Source organism: Phaethon lepturus, unplaced genomic scaffold (genome assembly GCF_000687285.1).
Source record: "Phaethon lepturus isolate BGI_N335 unplaced genomic scaffold, ASM68728v1 scaffold10945, whole genome shotgun sequence".
NCBI classification, from domain to species: Eukaryota; Metazoa; Chordata; class Aves; order Phaethontiformes; family Phaethontidae; genus Phaethon; species Phaethon lepturus.
Genome location: NW_010539875.1, coordinates 3,898 through 21,597, shown reverse-complemented (window position 1 = coordinate 21,597; position 17,700 = coordinate 3,898). Strand labels below are relative to the sequence as shown.

The window sequence follows — 17,700 nt, the reverse complement described above, 5'->3', positions numbered from 1 at the left end:
TTCCTGCTTAAGCTAGAAGTGACTAACACCAGTAGTTAGTAATGGTTAGTAACTGCTAGCAATGTGGAGATGTATGTAAAATAAATCTGACTTCAGACCAATTCCAAGTGAGTATGTATCTGCTTAACAAGTGACAATACCAAAGAGTATTAATTGGTGCCATTTGGTGGTGGTTTAAATGCTGATAACAGAAAGAAACAATAGAGGTGGAGTAGTGCTTTCAGTCCAATCATGGTTCTTCATTCCAAATTTAGGGCCAGGACTAGAGAATCTCTTGAGGTTCCTTCTAGGGTTTTCTGTTTTGTTTTGTTTTAAATGAAGTTGAGGTCTTTGGGTGGTTTTCACCTTGGTTGCTCAGTAGCTCTGACCATTACATCAGTGTGTGGGAAATTGGACTCTCTGTGCTACCATTTTCATGGTAGAAATAGCAGACTTCTGGTGCCCTGGTTGGTAATTCACCATTACTTACTTGGGGATGTCACCTAGCTTACTTAAAGTAAGAACGCTGTGCGTTGCGTTAGGCTTTCTGTCATGCAGTAAGCTTAGGAGGATACCCTGTTCTTATTTTGTTGTGATACCAAAGGTGTGTGTATTACTGTTGTTAGTAAGTGATAGAACTGTCAGAAATACAAGATACAATGAACAAATTCTGTGAGCAAAAGGATTTGATTGTCAGACTAACTCTTTCTGTTGACTCCAGTGGGCATTTAGGTAAGCTGATGAAAAATGTGGTCATAGAATGAATTTTGGTAGCTTGAATCGGGAACTGTGCTTAAATGCACAGAATAAAACTTCAAGAAAATGAAATGTTGATAACTTAGTAGTATCCTTAGCAATACAATTCAGTTTTGCTGCTTTGCTTTTTGTGAATCCTGGATTTTATGTTCTTACAAATTTTGACTGTGCCGTTGAACTACATTATCCTTTTACTATCTGAAAAGGGATTAGTCAAGTTTTAAAACAATTTTCTGGTAAACCTTTTTTTCCCCCATGCATATGTAGGCATCAGATACTCCTCTGTGCTGGTGTGTCTTTTCTACTTCAGAAAAGATAGATGTGCTGCTTGAAAGGCTAATTCGTGGTATATTATGAATACCCTATGCAATTTTATAGGATGTAGTAAATCCTCAAAAGTCATTGTGTTGTGTATTTTATTGCAAATCTCTTATATTTAGTTCTCATTTGTGATACTTCAAGGTTGAAGGGATTTGCTCGTACAGTTTTCAAGGATAGTCAGTAAGGGTATCCTTCTAAGATTCCTACTTAGATTCCAACTTACTTGTTAAAGCGTAATGTGACGCCTGGTCCGCATTCTAGTGGCAAGGTTTAGCATCTACACCTGGATGTAAATGTGCTTCCAGATCACCAGAAGCAGACAGACGCAGTCCCTCTTGGGAAGAGGACACAGGCCGAATTGTTGATAGCTGTCAGAAGGAGCTATGTGTGTCCATTCTTTATGGAAGGTTGGGTTGTGTGATTTTTTTTTTTTTTTAATTTGTTTTTTGGGGGATTTATCTCACTGACAATTAAGAGAAAAGGCAGGATCTGAGTATCCCAGATGTATGCAGAGGCCCAAGAAATTAGAGATGCTTATTTTGTGGAGCATGTGCTAGCTACTGTCCTGTTGCTGGTGTGTACTGTCCAGTGGATGGTGCTTGTGGACGGACAACCTAAGATGGCAGGAATTCATACAGCAGCATGTGGCAGGTGGTTGGCAGTCTCTGAAATCCAGGGAGATCGAGGTTCTGAGTCAGCTTGCTTTTGCTTCGGCAGAGAGAATGGATGTGTAACTTCGCCCATCTGGTTGATTGTCACTAGTCATAGGTATGTTTTGAGATATCCATACGCAAAATGTCAAACATCCTTGCATAATATTTTACAGTTTTGTCACATCATTCTGTGCAAGGTCCCATTCACATGGTTCTGTACCTGGTTCCCTTCACTTTGTGTCATACCATATCTGGTTCCGTCACATAGCTGTGTCTAAGAGTAGACATTATTCTCTGAAGAATGGTCCACATTCCAATTCGTTGCAATTTTGAGTAGCTTAATATCTGTTTTTCAGTGCCCTCCCAATTAAAATTATGACAACCATGTCCTGACCCAATTTTCTTTCATATCATGTTATACCAATATGTATTCTACACATGGCTGGTATGCATGTTCTTCGTAGTATACTTGTAACTCCTAGTTGGTGTATGCGCTTTGCTTTTGTTTTTTAAATTAACTGAGACCTACATTTTCAAATCTTAAGGAAATGTTTCAGTGGCTTTTGAGCTACGGTTTTGAAAATGTAAATCTTTTTCTTTGGCCTTGTCTTTTTGTGCCTTTTACAGTTTTTCACACGCACATTTGGAGACATACATTTTTAGCCCAGTTTTGTCACAGTCTGGTTACATATTGATGTGCATTTTAATGAACTGTCAATTTAAAATTGACCCAAGTGACCTTACTGACAGTATAGCTGCAGCATGAGATGTTAGTTTGTAAGGATAGAATACCAGGAAGCAGGGAAACTGAGACAGAAAATTGAAGAAAGTAGGCCAGCAAGAAAGTGCATCAGAGAGAAATGCAGGGAAAAGTGCCATGCCATTTGAAATGACAATTACATTGTCATTTTCATTGTGAATACTTTTAGGTTCTATATTGGCTGTGATCTTTGTACTAACTGGTATCATGGAGAATGTGTTGGCATCACAGAAAAGGAGGCTAAGAAAATGGATGTGTACATCTGTAATGATTGTAAACGGGCACAAGAGGGCAGCAGTGAGGAATTGTACTGTATCTGCAGAACACCTTATGATGAGTCACAGTGAGTTCTGATAAGAACCTCTTATTTAATGTTTAGGTAGCAACTGCTCTGACTGTGGTTTCCTGTTCCTTGCAAAGAAAAAAGAAGTTATTCTGCATATGTTGTATTCATTCGTAATACAAATTGCTTTTCAGTAATTGTCTTCCTCTCCAATATGTTTCTATACTGTAAATGTTTAGGAAAAATGAAGTTTTCAGGGTGGTCAAAATGTGTTGGTTTGTTTTACTTTGGGTTTGTTTGGGTTTTTTTTTAATTAAAAAGAAACCAAAACCACACCACCATGTCCTTTAAATTGGGATTGCTTTTTTTTCTTTTTTTAACAAGGGATAGTAAGAAGGATTCAAAGACAAATGTAGTGTTTGGTGGATTTTTTTTTTTTTTTTTTTTTTTTGTGTGTGTGTGTGCTTTAGTCTGATCTGGATAGGAAGCATAATCTAGTATGGGGGTATATGGTTGGTATACCTTTTACTGTAAGGCTTTGTGTCATAGAATACCCCTTCTGTATTCAACTACAAGACTGAAGCTCCCATACGAAAATTGTTTGTGTGGAGTGAAACAAGAGCCCTAGTTGTAGTCCAGTTTGTGCAAAATGTATCTTGAATTGTTTTGGAATATTGGTTGTGTGAGACTTCTGGCATTACACTGTTCCTTTCAACTGTAAAGCAAAGGAATGATTTTTGAAATTGTGATTGCTTGAAAGTGCCTAGTATAAAATTTAGGAACTAATTTTGAAATGGTCTGTAATTTAGCCTGTTTGTAAATACGAAAGCAGTTTGAATAGTGTAATTGGAATTTGTCAGTCTGAAATACCATGTCACACTGTTGTATTTAATCATGCCGAGTATCTGCTTGTATGCAGGCGATTGCAGGTTCATGTATTTAAATGTAATGTTTAAGTTAAATAGATCAAGTCACTAACGGTTTTTTGGACCTTGCAGATTTTACATTGGCTGCGACCGATGTCAGAACTGGTATCATGGGCGCTGTGTTGGCATATTACAAAGTGAGGCAGATCTCATTGATGAATATGTGTGTCCGCAATGTCAGTCCACAGAAGATGCCATGACTGTACTCAGTCCACTAACTGATAAAGATTATGAAGGTTTAAGAAGAGTACTACGTTCCTTACAGGTGAGAACAAGGATTGCAGCAAAGTGGAGCACTTTAATGTACAGGACGTATCTAGTGAGTCTTGGAGTGCGTTTTGATTTCTCTAGTTGTTTTAGACTTTTAAAAAGGAAATAGCAAAGCGCGCTCTTTTTTTGTGAGAAATGTCACTTTGTCAGCTGCAAACATGATTTGCATTATTGTGCTGAGGAATATTTACAATAATTCATATATCATTTGCTTCTGAGTTAGTGAAACTAAACTCTCTAAAGGAAGCAGGTTTCCTTAGAATACCAAGAGGCAGAGTGGTAGCCTAACTGCACGGGATGTAGAAGATGCAACACTTTGTTCTCAGATTAGTTTTATATGATTTCTGATCTACACTTCCGTACTTTAATCCTGGAGTCACTAATTTCAATAGTGTTGTCACGGAAAGTTGTTATCAGCATGTAAATGATGGCATCCTGATAATAAGAATTACATCACAGTCTGTTACAGTATATTTCTGGTTTATCTGTCACTTCCAAATGTAGTTTGTGCTCTAACTGTAAAAAAATTTCAAGAATTTTGATAAAATAATTGTGTGGTAACAGAAATCCTCAAAGAGTAGCATTTTGCATTGTTCTACATTTTTTAGACATTTATGAAAACAAATTAATTTTAGAGTTCTTGAAAGTGAAAACAGTGGCCCATTTCTAGGTAAGAAGTGCCAAACACTCTCAAGAAATTCATTACGTACCTTTCTGTGCAGCCTGTTTAGCACAGTATCCTGTTATGTCTGAATTTCACATTGTTTCCTGTTCTGAATACCAACTCCTCGGTCATTGACATCGAGCTTTAAAACTTTATTTCGTCGTCAGATGAGAACTAGCTACCTTTTCATATAATGCAGCACTTCTTCCTTAAATTCAACTCAAGACTCCAACAGATAAAAGTATAATGAAAATGTTTAGCTACTAAATAGTGCTAGTTTAACTTAAAATTTTTTGGTAATTATATCTTTCTTTCTTTTTCTGACAGGCTCACAAGATGGCGTGGCCATTCCTAGAACCAGTAGACCCCAATGATGCACCAGATTATTATGGTGTTATTAAAGAACCAATGGGTAAGTGTTTCTGAGCAATAGCGTGAGTGAGTGGATTTGGGTTTCTGAATATCAAATTAGTTACCTGCTGACCATTTCCATCCAGGGATCTTAAAGATGTGTTTGTGTTTTGCAGAATACACAGTTTTTGCAGTTAGGCAGATGAGACAATGTGATTTTTCATTGATATATTTAGAAGATCATGAGGGTTAATAAATCTACTTCTAGGCTGACTCCTTAACCCTAAATACCGTTGGTCTAACTTACAAAATATGAAATTCAGTGCAGCAGTAGGACAGAATTCTTGTTTTTAAATTACTTTATTTCAAGAGGAAAATTTTGCTATGTTTTGCTTTGCTTGGATTTTTCCTGTCCTTTTCTGCATCTGTTCCTCCTGCATTGTGGGGTACGTACTCTAGGGTTTAAAGAGGAAGTGGTGCTAATACAGTTAAATGTGACACGCAACTTAAGATGGAGTTCAAAATTACCTTCATTTGGTTTGATAGTATACTAAACTTTGTATTATATGTAATTTGTCTTCAAAGCTGTAGGAAAAATAATTATTTCAAAGGTTGTCTATGTGGGGGAAAGTGAAGGAGGAGATGCTGCAGCTTTACAGTGTTTTACTCTGATCTTATTAGACCTTACCAGTTAGCTAGGAGTAAGCTAGATCAACACTTGAATGTGAAACCTCTTAGGAAAATCTACCTCCTGCAAGAAATGGTGTTGCTAAATGTTGTTCCTTTCCTTCCAGTTACTGAACCAATACCTTTTTGTACGTCTAAATGAGAGCTAGTGTATCATTTGAGCTTTCCCACCTACTCCTCACTGATCCTAGAAATAGGAAAGTTAAGCTTACTGTCTTGGCAAAATTGTATGTTGACTGAAAATAATATTTTGCTCAGAAATTGTGACCTTTTCTGTTCCAAAGTTTTGGGTTGTGGTGTTATGGAAATGCTAAACAACTTCTATTCCGTGGGGTTAAAGTTTATAAGGAAAGCTCAATAATAATATAATGAAGCATATGATGATTGAGTGGATAAACAAAAGGGCATTTAGCCCTTTCTGACTTAACTAGCAGGAAAATACACTTGTAGGTATAGAAGTAAATATGTATATTTGTATACATATTCTATATGTATATAGAAGTAAATATGTAAAATACACTAGGTAATCAGGCCCATCTACATTTATTTTCACATATTCTGGCACTGCTGGCATTTCAAAGTAAGCACTTTAAGGGCATTTTCCAAGGGCAGGTCATTGTTTTTCCAGCTAAAAGTGCCACTGTACGTTTATACAAGCATATTTATAATTGGCAGTTCTTGTTCCTCTCCCTCTTTTTAATTTGCCTTTGCATTAAAATAGGACAATGACTGCTCCACTTCACCATTTTGGTCGCATTTATGTGTCTAGTCACTAAGAATTAGAGCACTAGGATTTTGCATGATCCTACACTTGAAATCTTTCATCTGTGCCATGTGGTAATGAGCATGTGCCCATGAAAATTGATAATTCATTCGAAGCAAGTAATTAATTCAAATTAAAAACAATCAGAAGGTTTAGATAGCTGTTACATGTACATGTATGACTTGTGGTCTCAGTGAAGGCTGTAAAGAAAATAAAGTACAAGTACCTGAATCCAGATTGTCTGACTTTTTGGGTTTTTTTTCCTTAATTTCTTCAGAAAAACCAAGTAGCTTCCTGCAAAGACCCAAGTTTTCCAAGGTCATTTTGATACTTGCATTTTAATTTAGCTGCACACAACATATTCACGCATAAGCATTTATTCTGAAGGAGACCTACTGGTGTCACCACCTCACAACCAGCATTCCTGGAAAAGCAACTAACCTAGATAGGCTTTGTTTCCCACAGTCTGACAATGTAAACTTCTGTTGAGGATGAAAATCTCTCATTTTAATAATCTTTGGTTTCTTTAAAGACCTTGCCACCATGGAAGAAAGAATACTGAAACGTTACTACAAAAAGGTCACGGAGTTTGTGGCAGATATGACCAAAATTTTTGATAACTGTCGTTACTACAATCCAAGTGACTCCCCTTTTTACCAATGTGCTGAAGTTCTTGAATCATTCTTTGTACAGAAACTAAAAGGATTTAAGGCAAGCAGGTAAGCTAATGTGTTCCTAATCATAGATGTTCTGTTGTCCTCTAAAATCTCCTTAATGCTTTTAGAAGCTTACCTTGCTTTCGTACAGGGATTTGCCTCTCCATGCGCTTTCTTGGACAACTGCTTTTCTTTTAAAGAAAAAAAAAATGTTCTGTAATAGCCAGCTGTCATTTTCCATCAAAGTTAAGGGTTAAATATTATTTAGTGGAGGTTACTCTGTAATATTTATTTGAAATGAGTTGTTAGATGCAAATTTCAGCAATATCATAAATGTAGAGAATTTGAATGATGCTTTAAGTCATTGCTGCAGAATTCTTCTTGAGAATCGTTTCTGATCAGGACAAATACTGTGGTGTTCTGAGTTCTGGTAATGTTTTACTCTGCGATAAATACTTTTCAGAAGCTAAAAAGAGACAATCCTTCTATGAAGCTTATAATCCAAAGAAAAATTAAAACACTTTAGTTTTTACTACCTTCTCTCATCTTTTTATAATTTACCAATTTGAAACGGAGAGAATAAGTAAGGCTTAAAGTGAGATATGGAAAATTAAACATAATTCAAAATTAAGTATTTAAAATTAAACTTACTTTTTTTATAATGTTTTTCGGTAGAGGGTTCAATGTAGAGTATTTCCCTAACATAGACATTCCTGAAAGAGAATGTGCAACTCTGCTACGCTTTTTTTTCTGTTGCTTGCCGATTCTGTCGAGTAGCACGTGCGTGGCAGCTGTATGGCACTAGTCAAATCACAATGTGGTATTTTGTACAGCTGTTCCTAAAACCAGCTTGCTCAAAACACTGTCGGAGTACAGAGTTTTCTCTGTATCACTGCTGTATTCCAACGTAAGCCAACTGTAACCAAGTTACAAATGTTGGACGCCTTTCAGCATTACTCAGAAGTTGTATACGTATAGTAGTTAACTTTGTCCGTCTGACTGTAGCAGTCAAAACTGTAACAGACTGGTAGCCTCAGATATTAATGCAGGATTATATTGATTTGTAATTAACTAAGCTGAAAGCTTCCCTTTATATCCATTGTTGTGGAAGCTGTCTAATTTCCTATATGCAACAGGAGTAGGATTGATAAGAAGGGGTGAGATCAAATCAATTTGTCCAGCGTTTTTCTTTCCGATTTAATACTGTATTAATGATTTTTATGAGGTAGTTTTCAACTCATGTTTCCATCATCTTGCTTTAGCTGGTTATCCAGCACTCACTGCTCGCACACTAATTTCATTGCTGCATCTTATTTGTTATTGTTTTTCATTTATACCATCCATGTTCTTTCTTTTCTTGCAGATTGTGATATCTTTAGTCTGAACTTATTAACTGGAGTCAGAACTGGATGTTGGGGTCACTTTCTTTTATTGTACAATTCAATGACATTAAACTGCCCTAAAAATCCAGCTCATTTGTCTAAAAAGTAAATGTTGGGGTTTTGTTTTTTGTTACCAGCAAACATATGCTGGTAAACGTAACTGTATTAACAAAAAAATTGTCCCATTCCTCGAATACTGTATTGAGAGAAATGAAAATTCATCTTGGAAACCATGTATTTTATTGTTTTATTTTCAGTCACTAATAAAACTGTGAATGTCAAAGAGGAGTTTTGCTGAACTCTGATTAGCAAAAATGTGATTTTTAACATGCCTGTTCAGTTTTTTTCTATTAACTTAATCCAAAGACTTCTTGAATAAATTTAAACAAAGTATACCTTATTATAAATATTCACAATTAAAAATGTCTTTTTGCTTTCCTTTTGATGGACTACTATTATGTAAATATATGAGAGTAAAACTGATTTCAGGCATTTTGGAATATTCCAGTGACATACTGCATTTTACAAGTACTGAAATATTTGTATACTGTAGGAGAAAATATGCTTAAAATTCAGAGAGAATTATTTTAAGTGTTCTTTTTTCCGAAGGGGAAAAAAATAAATGGAAGCAACATGGTGGTAATTCCCTCATTGTGATTTACCCTTGGCAACACCTTGCAGCAACCATGTCTCCGAAATGAAGGGTGCTTAATTCTTCACTTTCTTCTGTATTCTGCAGGTCCCATAACAACAAACTGCAGTCTACAGCTTCTTAGAGTTCAGCGTGTTAACCTAACACACGAGCAAGAATCTGGTTGTCTGAAAATTTTTAATTAAGAAGCCAGATGTTTTTAGTCAGGTTATCCTGACAAGACTTGATGTAAACTGCGTTTTTATTGGTCACAACAGTCAAATTATATTCTTGGCTTATTTTGTCCAAAGGACAAAGAAATAAAAATCAGCAGCACCACTTTCTTGTCAAGATCAAATTGTTGTACTATTGTGGCAGAAGCAGGAAAACTTTGTTTTGTTGAAGGAGAGAGAGAGAGAGAAAGAGAGCAAGAAAAAAAGATACAGTAAATGGGGTCACGTTTAACTCCATGGAAATGCCACGTCTGTTCTTCAGTGAAGAAGCTGGTTTAAAGTCCACACAGAAAACTTTGACTGTATTTATTTATTGTTGCAAAAAAGACGCTTTTTTATTGCTGCCCTCATTTGTCAGCTAATTATTTTTTCTTATAAAATCCAGCCCCGGTTACATGTAATCCATTCTGTATCTTAACATGATTCCTGTAGGTAAAAGTACAAGAAGACCTCTGTCTTTTCTTTCTATGAAAGGAGCTGCTATGTACACATGTGCACACACACAGAACTGGGAATCAACAATGAGTTTATCATTCATGGTAGATAAAAACAATTAAGCTTGCATAAAAGTTGGGCTAAGTGGTCATGGACTACAGACTCTGTTGCCTTGAATATAACAGTACAATTTGTCATTTACTCTGCACCAGACTGAAATGAGTAAAATCTATTTGAAGGTATCTTGTTTGTAAACATTTGTCAGATTCTAATTTTTTTCTTTTGTATTAAAATTCAAAATATGGATGTATATGAAACAAAATAAATGGAGATAATTGTTCTCCCCACAGATGTAGGTGTCTTTGAGTGTGCGCTAGTATGTTTGTAACACTTTGGGGATCTGTTCAGATACTGCGAGTTAATAGGGGAGGGAAGTGGCCAGGGAGATCTGACTTTAATTTGCTCCAAAGGTAGCATTTACTACGTTTCATTCTTGAGCAGCTGTTATCCCTGTACGAGATTTCTACAGTGATGCCAAAATTACTGTAACCGATAACATGGTAGGAAGTATTTTGTGAAATGTCACTGCCCACCACTGAATTAAGTGGTATTTTGCCAAGTACTCTAGGAATGTAAAGTACCAAGTGTAATTTTATCTTCGGAAGGCGTGCTGGACTGCTCCGTGCTCTCCTGTGTGAGGAGCGCTACTATGAGGGGTGAATTGAAGTCAAAAGAAGATGCAAATTGCAGATGACGTTGCTTTTTCTTTCCAATCCATCCCTTTCACATTGCGTATATAAATGACTTGCTCGTAGTAGTTACCTGTCTGTAGTTAATCAGCCGGGGTTTGTATGCGGCTCTTCAACCGTTTGACCAGCTTTGGCTCTAATTCACAGTTAACTTCTGTTCTACAGTGATCTGGGATTTACCCGATTTATGGATAAGCTCCTTTTGGGTTTAACCTCACACCTTGCTATGCAAGAACCTCTTCTGTTATTTTTTTTTAAAAAGATGTTGCTACTGACCACACTTTCTTACACTTACAGGCTCAGGTGTACAGGTTCTTCTGGGATAATTTTATCTAATAAAAACCCGTGGGGTTTTGTACATACACATGTTGTCATTTAACCTATATGTGAAAACTAAAAATAATTGTTCAATGTGAAAACAATAATCCATTTACGCTGCTTAAATTTAAGGAAGAGTAGTTGCATTTAGGTTATGTTGTCCTTTGACGTTTAAAAAAATGCTGCATATTGTATGCATTGTGTTTTTAATGCAAAAAGGGGAAATCTCAACTTTTAACAGCATTTGAACATATCCTGCATCTCATCGAAACTTCACAGTATCTCTGTACTGTTTATTCATATATAAATATATATATGACATCATTCAAAACTTTCCTACCTGTAGGCAATAGATTGCTATGTTTTTAACTAATTGTGGCAAACTGAAGAGCACTTTTTTGTACCTTATAGGACACATCATCCTAGACAAATAAAGTAATGTGTTTGACACTGATTTGGTGGTGTTTCTAATGAAACATTTGATAATGTTATTGTATATAGGTTTTGGCTTTGCCAGATTATATATAATTGCCAGTGAATCAGGTTGATTAGGGAAATAATCCATACATGAAATTTAATCTTGCCAAGAGCCTTTTTTAGTGTTTTCAATTGCCAGTGAGTAGGTTGAGGTGCTTTTCTCGATTTATTCGTGGTGATCCTGTATAGTTAAAAGGTGTCACAGAAAATACATCACTTGTAAATAGTACCCGCCTTCTTTAAAAGCATGGTAAGTTCATAAGAGTTGTGATCTCTGTTCAGTCGTCCTCCTCTTTGTATTTTTATAAATTATTGCAACATTTTTTTCAAAATGGTAATATATTGTAACACAGATTTTGAGAATGTGAGTTACACCAGCTTGATTTGCTTTTTGTGTCCTCAAGCAAATTTGAAGCAATTATCCTTGATCTAGATTTAGCTCATGCAGAAGTTAATGGGGATTTAAGGTAGAATAAAAAGTTGGCCTTACCCAAAAGCCTTGAGCAAACCCCTGGAAAGGCAGGAGGACAACAATATTCCTGTACCCCTGGATCTCTGTGTGTTTTGGCTGTAGAATTTTCATGCTTATCCTGCTGCGAAAAAAAATTACTAACTGCAAGGTATCAAAATTACCGTGGCAGCTATTGCATGTAAGTGCTGCCATTTTCTCAGTGTCGTTAATGCTGTGAGGTTTTTATAATATCGAGTGCAAGATTGTGGAAATCCATTTGATCTAGGAATTTTTTTTCTGCAGTAGGTTCGTTAGCATGTGATAACCCTGGTGAGAAGTAAGAACAATAGTGACGCTCCTGCTTCAGCTGTAGTTCAGTTGGGCTGTGAAGTACAGTGGCTTCTTGCTCAGCTGTTCTGGAGACACTTTAAGGAGTGACCTTCCAAGCAAGAAGGGAAAGTTAAGATGAGTTTGTAACGCAAGAAGAGAACACGGAATGAATTGCTCTTCAGGCTTGCTTCTAGAGCAATAGCTGTATCTGAGAGCGTGGTGCAGACGTGCGTCAGTTATTGGCACTTTACTCGGGCTTTGGATGTCATTAGCACTATTATTTATCTCTTCCGAGAGACAATCAAAATCAGATATAGGCATGGATGTTGTTTTTGTGCCCACGCTTTGCCTGTTTTAGATTAGGATAATGTCTTGGGGGTGGGGAAGGGTGCTTAATTGCTGTTCTGGGCAAATGGATGACTGTTGGACTTGCCGGTTAGTCCCTGGACTCTGGTTGAAAATAGAAACGAAGAAACTGGAGATGCACATGCAACCCTTCCTCCTTCCTTCTCCTGTCCCTCCCAGCCCACGCCGGTGCTTTGATTCGTTGCCAGGAACAGTCGCTCTGCCAAGCCAAAAGCCTCCTCAAGGTCTCTCAGGAAAATTCCATCTATATATGCGGCGCTCCATGCGAACTCTTCTTTCATGTAACAAAAGTGAGACAGTGTATTTTTTAAAGTGCGTATATTTCTGTCCTGTAGGAACAGTCTTCTGGGTTCCAAAATACGATGTTTGCTCTCTGTATTTGGTTCCTATTCCATATCAAGAAGTACTTCAGAGAGTGACTTAGTGCCCATCCGCTACTCCGTAGCTTTTCAGCGCCACCAAGTCAAGCTGCAGACGTGTATGAGAGGTAGGACGGTGTTAGAAATACCTTTGCTTCAAAACAGAAACAGCTTAGAGAAGCCCCTGCTTCCTGTTCCAGGTCACATCATACCTGTCACTGTATGTGTATTTTTTTATGCTAGACTGCATTTTCCCTTTTTTTGTAATATAAATATGTATCTTAAAATCCCCAGCCGACTCATCAAACAAGGCAATGCCATTCTTTAACATCATTCCGTAATCTTTTTGGATCTTTCAGAACCCCACGAACATTTCATTGGTTTCTTTTAAAGACTTACGATCTGTGAATACTGTCTCTTGGAATAGTAAACATTAAGATCCCCTCTGCAGAGGTTTCACAGGCTCTTACATCCCACCACATTAAAGGTACTAAAAGATTGTATCTTTGATTCAGAAAGTAACTTTACTGATGTGCAAGTACAAACAACGTGGTAGTATTTCTCACGGGCAAATGACATTCAGTACACAGTTCTAGGACTGAACTTCTAAGGAACTGACAGTGTAACCAGGCATACAGAACGTGCATGCAATCGCGTGCTTATTTTGCATTCCTCGGCATGAACTTGTGCCGTTACTGCGACGCCTAACTGGGCACTTGTGTTGCGCAGTTACGTGATTGGCTTTCAGTTAGTGTGTTCATATACTGAAATACCTACACAGCTGTTTTGTATGCTTCATGTGAAAATTTGAAGAATGATAAAAGTAGCATGGACTGCCTGAGGATACGAAAACAATGCAAATGATACTTTGTTTTGTTGGTTTCTTTTGAATCAAATGCATGTAATACTTCGGGCAGAATTGTACGAAAACACAACGGACTCCTCTTTAGATAAAGCTATGGTGTCATGTAACATTTGTTCAAGGTTAAGGATTTGAAAGTGCAGTTACCACCTCTGTACCTAGAATAATGCCGCCAGAATTCTACTTTACACTTACTACAGATTATTAGGGGTACATTGCAGCAGGGGTGGCAATAATAACCTGTGCCTCTGAAAACAGCTGGAGCAAATTCATGACCAGTGAATGTTCCCTAGACTAACTTTTGTGCTAAATTTCACAACATATAGGTACCTAGTCAAAACACTCAGTCAGTGTTTGCTAAAGCACAAAAGCAAATGTCCTATCACAACCACTTTCAGACATGAGAACTACCTTCCGCTGTTGCTAAACCATGGCCAGGTTTATTCTGGTAGGTGAATTCTGCAGCTGCCCATGTCCCACACGGAGGTTACTGAAGCCTTATCTGCATTTGGTGTGTGCTGCTTGCACTTTGCGACTCCTCTTCCTGTTGAATCTCTTCACGTAGCTGCTGCTGCTTCTGAGCAAGCCATCCCCTGGCCTCAGGTGCCCTCGCAGGAACTGCAGCAGGTTTGCAGGGATCTGTCGTCTCTTGTGGTAGATCCGACCCATCACAATGTACCTACTGCCTGCAAAATAAACGAGACTTCCGTGCCATGAAGCAAGCATGGATTCATTCGCTACACTCGCTCTAAGGGCAACAGCTTTATGGCTAGAGGTGAAGTTGTATCCTGCAGAAATACATCCTGAACGTGTGGTTTAGCAGAGCGGCACCCTGAACTTCAGTGGGACCTGCGGGTTGTGCTTGCACAGAAATAATGATTTACTGTCTCGTATTGCAATTAGAAACCTTTTGGGGGAAACACTGGTATTTGATAAACTTGCATTTAGAAGGAAAACTGAACTACTTATAAAGACATCAGCTTAAGCTCCTGCTTAATTTTTTTCAGCAATCCTGAAAACTCTTGCAATCATTTTGGAACTGGATGAAGTTAAAAAAGGAGTACGCTGCTACCTGGCTTCTTCACGCAGTTGGTTCTTTTCTGAAAGTTTAGAGGAACTGGGAGGCAAAAAGTCTTCCAGTTTAAAAATACATTTGGGGTTTTTTCCATAATGAGCCAGGATAAGCCTATTAAACTGGGGTAGACTAAAATTGTACTGCACACAGGAGGAACAGTGGAATGTATTTAACTGGAATTATTTACCAAGTTTAAAGTCTGGACATGGTTTACTGCAGTTCAAAGTATCCACGACTAGAATGTGAACTCGAAAGAAGAAGGCATCAGGAGTAATATACAGGCGACTCATCTTGTATAATCCATCGCTGTTTACTAAAAGCGTAATGAAGCGGACTCCATTCCCCAGTCTTTCGATGTTATACACGATTCCATTCACTGCTATTTTACGGCGGGGTGGGGGGGAGGAAAAAAAAAAAGCAAGCATCAGATTAGGTATCTGGGTGGCAACTCAGGGTACATGTGAAAGCTCTCATTTAAAATGCTGTAAAGTGTGCGTCAGCAGAAATTATTTGGCTCAGGACTGGGCAGCCTTGAAAGTAGAGTTTGCTTCAAATAATCACGTTTGATGAGGTCATCACTTTAGTATTTGCTGAGTTACTCACCTTACGCTTTACAGATCTGAGATGTTTCTTAGTGAAGTTTATAAAATGTTTCAAAAGAAAATTACGTTTTTAGCACTGTTTTCCATCCTGATATGGAAAAAGCGGACATATTTCCCTAACAACGTAAAATTTTCAAATTTAAAACTTCACAATGAAGTACAAAGCTAAACTGCTAATGAAATGCTCCAGCTTTTGAAGGAAAAGGCCCTTGTCATACCAAGTGGCAAGGGCACCAAGCAGGCCATGTTGTACGCTCTTGCTGTCCACCCAATTTCTGGTTTTGACAAGTGTTGAGCTGACTGCCGGAATCGCAAGTGTTGAGCTGACTGCTGGAATCAGAAAACAACACACCTGTTAGGCAGATAAGGCAAATAGGACTTCTATAACTGACGTTACACCGGCCTCACCAAGTGAGAACTTTGCTTCAGTCATTCTTTAATCTGCACTGTAAATGTAAAAGAATGTAAAGCTCTTTCTGATCACTGCAATGGAACCTTGGCTGCTCTGTTGCTCAGACTTGTCTTTTTCCTACCTGTCTTTTTCAATTTAAGAGAGGAATGAGACCGCCGTTTGCTAAAGGCCAAAATATACAAAGGTCAGGTTGCTAGAAGGGCTTGCGTTTGACAGGAATGCATGCGAGTGGTAAAAAATAAAGAATATAGCATTTGTAGAAAGCACTTCCTGACTTCTCCAGTTAGAGAAAACAGATGTCTCCTACCGTGTTTATATTCTACAAATGGAAACATCTGTTACCATCAGGCATGTATTTTGCTTATCTCTTAAAATACTGTGAGAAAAAGTTGGTATCTATTTCACAACTTCGTAAGCGCAAGGCAAGATTTCAGTCAGAAAATGCTTATTCTTAAACATTCAGTACAAAAAGGCCAAGCTATTTTCTACCATCTTTAGCTACGTCTGCTTGGACACAAGGACTAACGACATTAAATCCTAAGGAGCTTCAAGAAGAATCCTCTATGCAGAAAGGATCACAGTTTTACTTTTGTTTGGTTCACCATTTTATTTTTGTTTGAAACTTCGGCCCCCCAAACCACAAACTTGGTCTAAATAGGAAGAGGTAAGTAGCACAGCTACAGTGTTTAATCTTAGAGTATGTGAAACAATTGGCCTTTTCAGTTCTGTTGACCAGCAGCGAGAACACTGTCTTCCTCCCAGGAGTGGAAAGTAGAGGAAACAGAAGAGTGAGCAATACCAGCCCAAGGTAGGGAAAGGCTGATGTGAGACTCGGTACTGTTTGCAGTACATTTATGAAGAGCTCTGATGGGTCCTTTTAGTGTACTTAGTAAGTAATTACTTAACATACTCAGTGAAACAGTATCTTAAAAGCAGAAGTGAAATGTCCGTGGCAGATGAAGAAGGCCTCTGCTTGCCTGCGTGGCTCAGGGAGGGGACAGCTTACCGAATTCACTCGCGCAGTAGGCCTCCACTTCGTCTCTCTCTTTCCTGCACTCGGTCAGACATGCCTTTTCCTTATCAGCATCTAGAACAGGCACATAGACTGAGGGACAGCAACAGGCCCTTTTGGGGTATTTCATCCAAATTAGGCCAGCCAATCTTTGGAAAGTTCACCATACCCCTTGCCAGAGCCGTCTTTCTTACCCCTTACCTTTCTTCAGCGCGCTGAAGTGGTACGGCAAGCTGGACGACTGGCGGTTGGTGACCCAGGAGGGCTTGGTGATCTTTTTGAAGGGATCAGTACGTTTGTAAGGGATCATCTTGCCTGGTCGGTTGAAATGATCCGGCGTGTTAGGGTCATCCGACTCCACTGCTCCGGAGTCTGGAAAAGGATGAGCCTCCACGAAGGATGTCATCTTTTGATAGGAAGATGCTGCGTGACGGAAGTGAGCCGACACGCTGTTGGCAGCCTTGGCCAGCCGTCTATCCGCGTGCTTTCTGTTCGCGTGGTTGAAGTCAAAGGAGGCAGGAGAAGGCCCCTCGGTCGGGCTCTCCAGAGGCAGGGCCCCTCCGTACTGCACGAGGCGCTTCCTCAGCCCTGTGCTGTTTTCTAGAGAAGGCTTGGCGCGTTTCTTCTTGTCAGATGAGAGGGAGATGATTTCAGGAGGTTTTGGCTGCGGCAGGTCTGCGGGAGGCAGACGCCAGCGCTCGGTGTCATTCTCTCTGGCGCTGCTGGTGCCCCAGGCTGGCAGTTTGACTTGGCCAGGAGCAGCGTCTGCTGAACTATACGCGTCTTTGCTGAGAGTCTGACTGGGTTTCTCGGCATAGGGCAGGGGTCCTACAAACAAAAAAAGTGGAGAGTGAATGAACATTTCCATTTTTTTATTCCATGTGCTTCTGAATGGGAAGTGCCTGGCAGATTTGAGGCTCTACTCTGTGAGCGAGGC

The 17,700-nt window shown here is 38.7% G+C and overlaps 2 protein-coding genes across 2 annotated transcripts in view; one reads left to right on the top strand and one right to left on the bottom strand.

The window, feature by feature from the left end:
• BPTF (bromodomain PHD finger transcription factor) overlaps positions 1-10,101 on the top strand; it is a 57,303-nt gene extending 47,202 nt beyond the window's left edge. The window contains exons 28-32 of the mRNA XM_010287262.1: positions 2,639-2,812; positions 3,751-3,943; positions 4,940-5,024; positions 6,946-7,132; positions 9,191-10,101. Of these exons, the coding sequence (XP_010285564.1) occupies positions 2,639-2,812; positions 3,751-3,943; positions 4,940-5,024; positions 6,946-7,132; positions 9,191-9,227 (676 nt within the window). The 3' untranslated portion in view covers positions 9,228-10,101. The remainder of the gene's footprint in view (positions 1-2,638; positions 2,813-3,750; positions 3,944-4,939; positions 5,025-6,945; positions 7,133-9,190) is intronic.
• Positions 10,102-14,144: 4,043 nt separating this feature from the next.
• LOC104620906 (chromosome unknown open reading frame, human C17orf58) lies at positions 14,145-17,311 on the bottom strand. The gene is made up of 4 exons (XM_010287261.1): positions 16,965-17,311; positions 16,758-16,838; positions 14,925-15,116; positions 14,145-14,348 (listed from the first exon to the last, which is right to left on the bottom strand). The coding sequence occupies exons 1-4, from the start codon at positions 17,167-17,169 to the stop codon at positions 14,161-14,163; spliced, it is 666 nt and encodes a 221-aa protein (XP_010285563.1). The 5' UTR covers positions 17,170-17,311; the 3' UTR covers positions 14,145-14,160.
• Between the last annotated feature and the right edge of the window lie 389 nt (positions 17,312-17,700).

Coding starts and splice junctions, on each gene's coding strand:
- LOC104620906 (XM_010287261.1), bottom strand. CDS start 17,169: ATGACATCCTTCGTGGAGGCTCATCCTTTTCCAGACTCCGGAGCAGTG. Junction 16,839..16,964: donor CTTCAGCGCGCTGAAGAAAG/GTAAGGGGTAAG, acceptor TGCCTGTTCTAG/ATGCTGATAAGGAAAAGGCA. Junction 14,349..14,924: donor ATGTCCAGACTTTAAACTTG/GTAAATAATTCC, acceptor TTTATTTTGCAG/GCAGTAGGTACATTGTGATG.